An 11,779-nucleotide genomic window follows, 5' to 3' on the forward strand; every position below is an offset into this window, starting at 1 on the left:
AATTGTTCACAGGGTATTTTGGTAATAAATCCTCACGCATCGTGAACCCGATATTCTCCAGCCGATTTGTAACCTACGATCGATTATGAACATATTCACAACTCATGTTCACATGTCAGCTCTATGCTCGTGTGAACAGTATCTGTGTCTTGCAATGTAAACACTATGTTCATATATGTTCACATGTCGGCCCTATGTTCGTGTGAACAACATCTGTGTCTTACAATGTAAACACTATGTTTATATGTTCATATATGTTCACATGTCGGCCCTATGTTCGTGTGAACAACATCTGTGTCTTACAATGTAAACACTATGTTCATATGGTGTGATGTTTTTCAATGTCATACCGTATGACATCGTCACGGGTTCGTGTGAACAACGATTGTGTCTTTCAATGAAAACAAGTTGTTCATATTGTGAACATATATGAACATAGACTGCAAGAGATGCACATATATGAACATTTTCAAAATCGAGGATCGTTGTGCATGTGTGCAGATATGAACATAGACTGCAAGCGTTTATCGTMTTCATTATTCTGACATTCTTTTACAATAGGATTCTCCATGTATCTTGAACGAAATGAAAATCTTGTACACTTAGACAACCAATTTCAATATATGTATAAAATCAATTGAAATGAATACCATGAACATGAAATAATAAAGAAATCATAAAAATCTCATGAACAATTAAATGTATTTTTTAAGATTTGTAACTCTCAATTAGTTATTGGGGGTTACAAAAAGGTTGAATTATCAAATTACCCTTATCATTAATTTATAATTTAGATTTGAACCTAAAGTGAAGAAAGAATGTGATTGGTCATTTGAAGCCCCTGCCCAAAAATCTTATTAGTAGATAGCACTTCCAACTAAGATTTGTATTCTATTAAAGAAAGGTTATCGAATGCTTATTGTGACACTCAATATTAGGTAATAAGGAGTCAATAATATACGAAAAGTCAATGATAGTTTTGAAATTCTATATATAGATATAAATTAGATTGTTTCATATGGTTGATGATTTTTTGAAGTTAGGAGTTTTCTTAGTTAATAACAAGAAATGCTCTATTCTAATACAAAAATAGGATTCATGTGGATGAAATAATCAAAAGAATCAGTGAAAGATGAATCATGGGGAATATATCAATGTTTTACAGAGAAGGTAATTTTAGATTTTAATAGTAGATAAAATACTTAAAGAAACAATAAACAATACTATAAAATGAACAACCGCTAATTTTTTTTTACATATTTTCTTCTCCAGTATAATTAATTAATACATACTTGGATCCTTAATATAATGCTAAATTCTTTTTAGATCACATATTAAATATTAAAAAAAATTTGTCTCTTTTATTTATTAATTTTTTTTGAATTACTACCATATAGTATATATGAAAAAATTGGACCTCTATTTCTTATGGGCCCTGGGTGTATGCTCAACCCGCCCTCCCCAGGGACAACCCTGCCCTTCTCATCCTTAACCTTTTTTTCATCCGCCACCAACTTCAACCATGGAAACTGCCCTAGACATCAATTGTCCATCATTTTTTTGAAGGCAAACACTAACTGCTCCAACGTTATAATATGAGATTTTGAGGCTACCATGCCTGTTTAATGAAGAATTCTTGAGTTCCACGGTTCTTGCATCTCCTGATATTGAACTTGAAGAAGCTATATCAGATTCGTAGATTTAGGTTCTTCTTCTGTAGTTCTTCTTTTAGGGTTTTTTAAGAAACCATCATTGATTCAAGCTTTTAATTTATTATTTTGTATTTTTTTGAGATGCGACAGTATTTTTTAAGAATTTTCAGGTTATATTCATGTTTTGAGTTGAGGAACATGATATTTAAGATTTTATGGGTTATGTTTATATGTTTTGTGATGAAGAACATGTTTTTTGCTGTTTAAAAATGAGTTATACAGTTTTTTTTATAATTTTTTAGATTATAAAATTACAATTTAAGAATGGTTGTTTAAATTTAAATTTAAAAAATGTATATAATTTATAATTAATATAATCTATACACCTAATAAATAAGTAACTTTGGGAACACGTATCATGTTTTTGTGCGATAGTTATTGATTTTTCCCGCCTAAACATTTATCTAGACACAATTTTCACTTACAGTTCAAATAGGTCTATTTAAGTGACATCTGTCCCTCTACGTGTTTATTTCCTGTTTTCGTGGTGTAACTGGTTTTTTTAGACTAATTAGAAATCTCTTATATGTTTTCTATAGTTTCTAAATCTTGAGGCTTCTTTTTCAGACTTAGAAGTCTGAACGTTGAACATGCATGTAGACACAATTTACATTACTGGTTCAAATGTGTCTATTTAATTGACATATGTCCCTGTAAACATAACTGATTTCTGCATGAAAAAGTGATTTCTTTTCAAATACTTAAATAAGCAGAACAGCAGAAGTCTAGATTTTTCTTCCTCAGACTTACAAGTCTGAACTCATTTTCCTCAGTTAAAATTCAGAGTTGTCTGCCAGACTTATAAGGCATACCGGTATAAAAGTCTGAACTCCTTTCCTCAGTTAAAATTCAAAGTTGTCTACCAGACTTGTAAGACATACAAGTATGAAAGTCTAGGAAAATCATAGTTATAAGTTTGGATTTAATTTTGAAGTGGCCTCCAGATTTACAACATAACTGTGAGAAAATTTAGAGTTGTAAGTCTGAATTTAATTCTGGAGTGGTCATCAAAACTGGGTTTAAAATTTCAAATTTGAAATTTTGAAGCATTTTTCACAAAACAATATTACTCGGCAAACAAAAAAATTCGACCCCAACCAAAGACTCTGCCCCTTGAACCCCGTCATCGAGGACGTTGCCCCCAAAAATTATATTAAATTGTTCAAATAACTTCAACCTTGAATACAGATGCAGCCCTAAGTCTACATGCAAAATAGAAAGCAATTAAATAAAAGGTGTACTTGGACCTTTTTAGTCACGTGGACGGCACGCAGTCTAAGGCCCACGATAAGTAGGGGGGACCTTTGCAATTCGTAGCCGGAAATCTCGTGGTCCTTTTTATCATTTCAATATAAATACCAGTAGATGTATTTAAAAAATTATGGAAATCAGATAAAAAATTAATGAATACTAAAAAAAGTATTAGTCAAAGCAACGAGATAAATCTTGATTTTAATATTTTATTTTATTTTTTATCTCAGTCGATATTATAATATGCTCTTATGTGATTTTGAAAAAACGGTGATGTTTTTATTTTTAAATAAAATATAAACTTGAAGATATCATAAAAATTTGACAAAAATATATCGATATAGTATCAAATTAACTATTTAAAATTTCTATTTTTTGTGTAATTTTTTAATTTAATTTTTTTTATTATAATTTAATTTAGGTTAAATAACGAAACAATTTATATTTGGTTTGATAATATAATTTTCTTATAAAGATAATAATTAATTATTTTGTTAGAACTCGATAATTATCCTGATTATATTTTAGATTTTTTAGATTTTAAAATGAGATGTTTATCATCTATTTGATTATGTTTATCCGTAGTTAGTTACACGAATTCAAACATGAAGCTTTAATAAGTTGTACTTATGCATAAGTTATTTGTAATCTTGAATTTTAAATAATATGCATCAATATACAATATTTTATGTATAAAAAATGGCACAAAGTAAAAAGATACAATATAAACTAAATATAAGGCACAAAGTATTATAGAGAAAAAATGGTGAAAAATAGAAAAAATATCCAAATCTAGTAGAAGAGTAAAAAATATAGGATACTTGTTGAATATGTCTTTATAGATTCAAAATATAAGAACAATACGAGTTTATTAGGGGTAGGAGTCTTCATAGGTTGAGTTGATTTTGTTGAAAACATTTGAACAACCCAATCTAATGCTTGCGGTTTGAAATTTTTTAATCTAACCTAACCCGAACCAAAGTGCAACCCAACCCAACCTGTACAGGTTAGTCGGGTTGGTCAGGTTGATACTTTGGTATATTAAAATATTTTTCTAACCTAGAATATGTTTTTTTTTTACTCATAATTTCTTTTTCATCATCAACCATTTAATACAACTTATCCATACTTCTTACGTATATTACATTTAGTTAATTTTCTTAATTTACATATATATGTTCACAGTTATTGAACATATATACGAATGAGTTATATAAAGATGTGAATAAATTGAAAATATGTGTATATGAAGAGCATACATGATAGTGTAATTGTCTAATGTATGTATTAATAGAAATTCAACAATTATATTAAATCCAAGAAATAAAAGGATATCGGGTTGGATTGAATTCAAATAGTAGTAACTCAATATCAACTCAATAACTACGGTTTGACAACTTTACAACTCGATTAGACATCAGATTGTTTCTGGTTGAGTTATTTCGTGTTGGGTTGGATTGGGTTGATCGAATTGATCAGGTTGGTCGGGTTTTTGAGCACCCTTAATTAGGGGTGTTCGTGGTCCGATTTGCATGGTTTAATATCCCAAATCATAAATCAAGCCGTAATGGCGGTTTATAAATTTTACAAACCAAGCGGTTTGGTCATAATTAGCCAAACCGATCAAATCGGACCACAAAAAGACGGTCTGATCTGACTGGTTTAGGCAGTTTGACCCTCTTATGATCTTTAAACTAAAAAACATAAATCTATATTTAAAATGAAATTTCTACTAACATAACGTTATTAAAAAAAAATAGTATATATAAATATAAAAGAAACGTTTATCTTTAAAATTTAGAAAAACATTGAGAAAATTGAAAAGAGGTTAAAGAAATCCATCAACAATAATTGGAAGGACAAACATTGAGCACATCGAAGGACGATTCGGAATTTTGTATTTGATTTTTGATGGATTTCAGGATCTTGTCGATTTAGATAACACGGTCAATTGAGAAATGAAAACTAAAAATATAATGCTTTGGACGGACTTTTTCTAATTGGGTCATAAAAGTTGAGCATACAACATGAAAATTAGATATAATTACTAGATGCGTAATTTTGGCGATCGGTGTGGTCCAAACCGCAGACGATTTTGTTCATATTTTTTTTAGAAAAAGGCCAGAAATCAGTGGATTCATGATAAGTTCCTCTGAGCAAGACACGACTTATTTGAAATTAATTGCACAATTCTTAAAAGGAAATCTTTCTCCGGACCATACCAAATGATTTGGCTATTTTTTGGATCGGACTGGACCGCCAGACTGCTTAAACCGCCAAAAACTGTCTGGTTTGTTTTGATCCGATCGGTTTGAACAGTCCAACGATTTTTTTGAACACCCCTACAGGCTATCTCCTATAACAAATCATTGGTCCAGACTTTTTTTAACCGGTTACTATTACCACTCCAAAATCAGAAAAGAACGTCCCAATCTTTTTGAAGACTTTGTTACACTTAAAGCTTTTGATTATAGTTAACACACATACATACATATATAGAGGAGCGATTAAATGCAAACCATCCAATTTGTATAAACCGTGCAAACACCCTCATCCGTCGATTTCATTGTATAATCTTGAAATTTTTTTCATGAAATTGTTTAATCTTGTGAAATTGTTTCATATAATTTTTTTTTATGAAGTTGGTTCATATATGGTTATGAAATTGTTTCATATAGTATTTAATGAAATTTTAACAAAACTATTTCATGCATTTCTCTAAAATTAAAATAATGAAGATGATAATATCTATGGTTAACACCCTCCACAGTAAAAATGATTAATCAATCTCTCATAATCTATACTATATTATAAAGAATTTGACAAAAACTCTTAAAAAGCATTTTTTATGCATGAAGTACTGTATATTGATGCATATTACTTAAAATTCAAGATTACAAGTAAGTTATGCATAAATACAACTTATTAAAGCTCCATKTTTGAATTCGTGTAACTAACTKCRGATAAACATAATCAAATARAGGATAAACATCTCATTTTAAAATATAAAAAATCTAAAATATAATTAKGATAATTATCGAGTTCTAACAAAATAATTAATTATTATATTTATAAAAAAATTATATTATTAAACCAAATATAAATTATTTCGTTATTAACATAAATTAAATTATAAAAAAACATTAAAATAGGAATTTTAAATAATTAATTTGATATTAATATCGATATTTTTGTCAAATTTTTATGATATTTTCAAATTTATATTTTATTCAAAAATAAAAATTTCATCGCTTTTTCAAAATAACATAAGACCGTACTATAACATCGACCGAGATAAATAATAAAATAAAATATTAAAATCAAGATGTATTTCGTTGCTTCCTTCTAGTTACAAAAAAATGAATAAAATGAAAAATCATAATCGATTGAATAAGGTTTGTACGGTTTATACAAATAAAATGATTTACAAAATAAACATCCTATGCATATACATACATATATATATACATACATATATATATATATATATATATATATATATATACACACACATTATATCATCGTTGATGTGATAATAATAAAAGAACGAAAAACACAGAAGAAGCAAGCATAAGTACATGACTCAAAATGCCTATAAATAATGGAAGATCGTGATGGATCATCTTCCGTAGTTAAGACACCAGTGTCGGATACGGATTCAGGTTTCCGGTCCCCGCCATTAATTCTCTCTCTACAACAAAGCAAGATACATCTTCCTCTGTAATTGCTTGCAGAATCAATTTTGAAGGTGGGGGACCAAACAGAAAACGTTGCTTTCCCAGTACTCCAAATGACCTCTTGAAAAGAAGAATCAATTAAAGCATGGCAGATTGACCGCCATTGAAACACCAGTACCAAATCCAGTTTTTTATTTATAAGAAAAAAAATTACCAGAGAAACCTCAACGTCTTTCTCTGCCGCAGAAAGTGGGAAAGTACGATTTGGCAGTTTTCTTCACCTTCCGTCATTTTCCTTAAGCGGTGCCAATGACTTGTCGGTTTTCGAAGGAACTTTGTCCCCCTGCATCAATTTTGTGTGCTTTTGTAACACCTTTTTCTGGTTAGATTTTTCTTCTGTGATTGGTGGAGAAGAAATGAGTTTGGAATCGTTTCAGTTCGTCGATGAGGAGATCCATAACCTGATGTCGGCAGACCCGCCGGTGAAGACCGGCAATTCGTTCACAGCTCTTCTCGAGCTCCCACCAAATCAAGCCGTGAAGCTTCTACACTCGCCGGAAGAATCAACACCTAATGTTTTTGCCTCCGTATGTTCGGTGATGGAGATAGAGAATTCACCAAATTCGAGCCGTGATAACTTCGATCTGGTGAAACTAGAGCCTGTGGAATCAGGTTCCATGCATAATTCATCACTGATTTTCTCAGATCCAATTATTTCAAAATCAACTAAACGGAAGGATCGAGAGAAGAAGGTTTGCGACTTCATCTCAATACCTAGGGTTTAATTTCGAGCTTTCAAAAGCAAAATTGATCAACTTACTGCAAATAGGTGAAATCATCGGCTAAGTAGATGAAAAGCTCTGCAACAGAGATCGATGGCGAGAAGCTCCCGTACGTTCACGTTCGTGCTCGGCGGGGTGAAGCAACAGATAGCCATAGCTTAGCCGAACGAGTAACAATCAGAATCATTCATGAAATCATGTTTAAGTAGCCATTAATGATTAATCTTACTTACATCAATCAATTATTGGCAGGCAAGGAGAGAGAAGATCAATGCTCGGATGAAGCTTCTTCAAGAGCTGGTCCCCGGTTGTAATAAGGTCAGTCACCCATAACCAAACCACTTGATTTCATCGATATTTTCTTCAAAATACTCCATACCAACATATTTATGTTCGGTTCTGTTAATTTTTGTAAATAAATTTTATTAAAATGAGAAATACATGAAACAATTTATTTTTTTACATGAAAACAAAAATATATGAAATAATTTTATCAAGAAATGAATAGTATATCTTATATGTAGAGTACTGTTTATTGATATATATTATTTAAAATTCAAGGTTACAAACAAACTGTACGTAAGTACAACTTATTAAATGTTCATGTTTGAATTCGTGTAACTAATTGCAGATAAATATATATAATAGGGATAAATAAGAACTTCAATATAATACATTTTAATATTTACCAGAAGGGTACTCACGCAATACGCCGAGATACATCTTCATTTTAATGTTTTGTTTTATTCTTTTGTCTCTATTGATATATTATGATTTATGTGGTTTTGAGAAAATTAATGCTTGATAAAAATAAATTTGAAGACATCATAAAAATTTGAAAAAATATATCGATATTAATATTAAATAAATTATTTAATTCAAAGTTTTATTATAATTTAATTTAGGTTAAATAGTGAAATATTTTATTTTTAACTTAATATATTTTTATAAAGATAACGATTTTGTTAGAAATCAATGATTATCTTAATTATATTTTAAATTTTTATATTTAAAACGAGATGTTTATCTTGTATTTGATTATGTTTATCTGCAGTTAGCTATACGAATTAAAAAATAGAGCTTTAATAAGTTGTACTTACTCATAATTTACTTGTGATTTTAAATTTTAAGTAATATGCTTTAATACATAGTACTTCATGCATAAATAATGATTTTTAAGAGTTTTTAAAACATTTGACAAAAACTTTTAAAAACTATTTTTTATGTATGAAGTATTATTTATTTATGTATATTACTTAAAATTCAAGATACCAAGTAAATTGTGTGTAAGTACAACTTATTAAAATTCCTTGTTTGAATTCGTGTAACTAACCGCGGATAAACATAATCAAATAAAAAATAAGTATCTCACTTTAAAATATAAAAAATCTAAAATATATTTAGGATAATTATTGAGTTCGAATAAAATAATTAATTATTATTTTTATAAAAAATTATATTATTAAACTAAATATAAATTACTTCGTTATTGAACTTATATTAAATTATAATAAAAATTTTGAATCAAAAAATTACACAAAAAATGAGAAATTTAAAATAGTCAATTTGATACTAATATCGATATATTTTTGTCAAATTTTTATAATATTTTTAAATTTATATTTTATTCAAAAATAAAAATATTATCACTTTTTCAAAATCAAATAAGATCATATTATAACATCGACTGAGATAAAAAAAATAAAAAGAAATATTAAAATTAAGATGTATCTCGCTACATTGGGCGATTACCCTTCTAGTATTACAATACAAGATAAACATTGAATTATATTAATACTCAAATCCGCTAAAAAAATTTGCATTTCTCACCCAGGTCTGCTTGAAAATTTACATTTTTCATCCATTCCACGAAAGAAAATATTAAAATTACGGATCTAGGGCTATTTTGGTAAACCTTGTAAAAAATGACTATAAGATGAAAACAGCCAATAAAATCTAGGATTATTTTAATTAATTTCCTTATTTTCTATCATGTGAACAACTATGAACGTTTTGTGAACGTCACCATGAACAACTGAACACCTTGTTTGGACTATTGTTTACGATTTCATTTTAATATTCTGTAAACACTATTATGAATACTGATATTAGGAAGATGGGATAATCCCTTGATCAAATTGTAAAATCAAACAAATCCAAACCAAAAATAAATTTATACAAACTAAATCCAACCAGAAACTTCAATTCCGCGTTTGGGATTTCTTATTTAAAATGCTTGTTAATTTATTTTGATGTGGTATTGGTGATAAGGAGTTTTTAATATTTGGATGGAAAAAGCGAAGAAATACTTATATAGGTTTGAAACCGGTAATAAGAAGTTTTTGATAAATTAATTCCTTCTAACTTATGAACTTATTTGAGTGTGGTATCAATAAAAAGGAGTTTTTAGTGTTTGGATGAAAAAAAAAAGAAACATTTATCTGTTTATTACGTTTTGATGCTGCTATAAGCTAGCTAATGCAAACACTTTTTTTATAGATTACCGATTTGACACCACATAAGTTATGAACGTTTTTACAAAAAAGCGTAAGTTGTTTTAAATAAGCAATCCCAAACACCTCTTAGAGTGAATTATGGATTTGTTCCCTGTGCTTTGATGTTTTTTTTTCTAACTAGGGTCCTTATGGTATGTTCATTATGGATTTGGTCCATGTGGTATTCACTTTGTCTTGGTCATGGTCCGTCTGATTAGTACTGTGAAAATAATTTCGTTAACTCGGTTAAATCAAGGGTCATTTTAGTCTTTTTACCTATTTTTATCTTCTCTCTCTCTCTCTCTCTCTATATATATATATATATATATATATATACTTGAGATCACATGAGACCAACCTGTTTTTGTGAGACCCGTGAGACCAGCTTTTTATACTTGAAACTTCACAGCAAAATGCTGTGAAGGTAACCTTCACAGTGTTTTTGCTGTGAAGGTAACCTTCACAGTGTTTTTGCTGTGAAGTTTCAAGTGTAAAAATGTGGTTTCACGAGTCTCACGAAAACAGTCTGGTCTCACGTGAACCCAACCCTATATATATATATATATATATATGGAGAGATAGCTAAAAATCGATTCAGGTCCGGGCCGAGCATGGCCCATATCGGTCCCGGTCACAAATACTATTCCTGTAACTGGTCCAGGTCCTGGTCCCGAACAAAAACCCAATACTATTCCTGTAACCGGGCCGGGTCAAAATTAGTCCCACTTTTTTTAAGAAAAAAACTATGTTTTACATATAATTATTTAGAAAAGTACAAAAATGTTATTATAATACACTTTAAAATATGTAATTGGATCAATGAAATACATTTAAAAAATACTTTTTATTATAATTTGTTAAAACCGGAAATCTAATACGAGCCAAAATCACGAATTAGAGTGAGAATTATGAACGTTTTTTTTTGCGTTTATAAGTTGGTGTCTTTCCCTTTATACTATATAACTTATATATTGTGTATAGAAGGTCAATGAGACAAAAATAATCAAAAAATGGAAAAAAAAACGGTCATATTACCGTTCCAACGACTATAAAAAACATAACATTTAAAAAAAAAATCAGGCCGGTCCGTGCCGGGCCCACAACCGATCCCAAACCGGTCCAGATCCCACTCGGGCTTTGTTTTTGAATGAAAAGTTTAACCGGCGATCCTAATCGGTCCCAAGCTGGTCCTGGGTTAGGTCGGGCCCATTTGGCCATCTCTAAGATAATAATATGTATGAATCTCCCTATAATCAAAATGTGAATGGTTGATTTTGAGTTTTTGGGTGAACAATAATATGAAACCTCTGAAACCTTAATTTTAGGATGATAAAATTAGAGTTATTTATTTTCTTTTTTATGGTTTTCAATAATTTTGGTGTTATAATATTGATAATAAGTAATGACGGAAAAAAATTAAAATTAAATTGGTAATGATAATTAATTTTTTAATTTAAACGAACCAAATATAAAATAATATCTTATTTTATTTATTTTGATATCCTTATTTGATATATATATATATATATATATATTTATTTATTTATTTATTTATTTATACTATCTTATAAAGCAAATTTAACAAAAGTCTTAAAGTCTTAAAATACTAAATGACCAAGATACCCTTTATACATTTTTTCATTCACTCCTCTCCTCGTATGCACTCACCCTCTCACAACCAATTTTTTTAAAATTATAATTTTAAATTTACACTTTATAACCCTATAATTAGTTAATTAATTTACTTTACGTCATTTACTTTTAAATGTTTCATTTTAAACCTTTATCGAATTAATATACATAATCGTATATCAATTAAAACATGTTTAAAAAATACATTTTTATTTTAACAAGTTACACCA

The 11,779-nt window shown here is 29.0% G+C and overlaps 1 protein-coding gene across 1 annotated transcript in view; it reads left to right on the forward strand.

The window, feature by feature from the left end:
- Nucleotides 1-6,476: 6,476 nt before the first annotated feature.
- Nucleotides 6,477-11,779, forward strand: part of LOC112517603 (transcription factor bHLH48-like) — a 15,967-nt gene continuing 10,664 nt past the window's right edge. The window contains exons 1-3 of the mRNA XM_025124944.1: nt 6,477-7,392; nt 7,491-7,592; nt 7,675-7,740. Coding sequence (XP_024980712.1) covers nt 7,057-7,392; nt 7,491-7,592; nt 7,675-7,740 — 504 coding nt within the window. The 5' untranslated portion in view covers nt 6,477-7,056. The remainder of the gene's footprint in view (nt 7,393-7,490; nt 7,593-7,674; nt 7,741-11,779) is intronic.

The sequence above is a fragment of the Cynara cardunculus genome, assembly GCF_001531365.2.
Source record: "Cynara cardunculus var. scolymus isolate 2C chromosome LG 9, CcrdV1, whole genome shotgun sequence".
Classification (NCBI taxonomy): domain Eukaryota; kingdom Viridiplantae; phylum Streptophyta; class Magnoliopsida; order Asterales; family Asteraceae; genus Cynara; species Cynara cardunculus.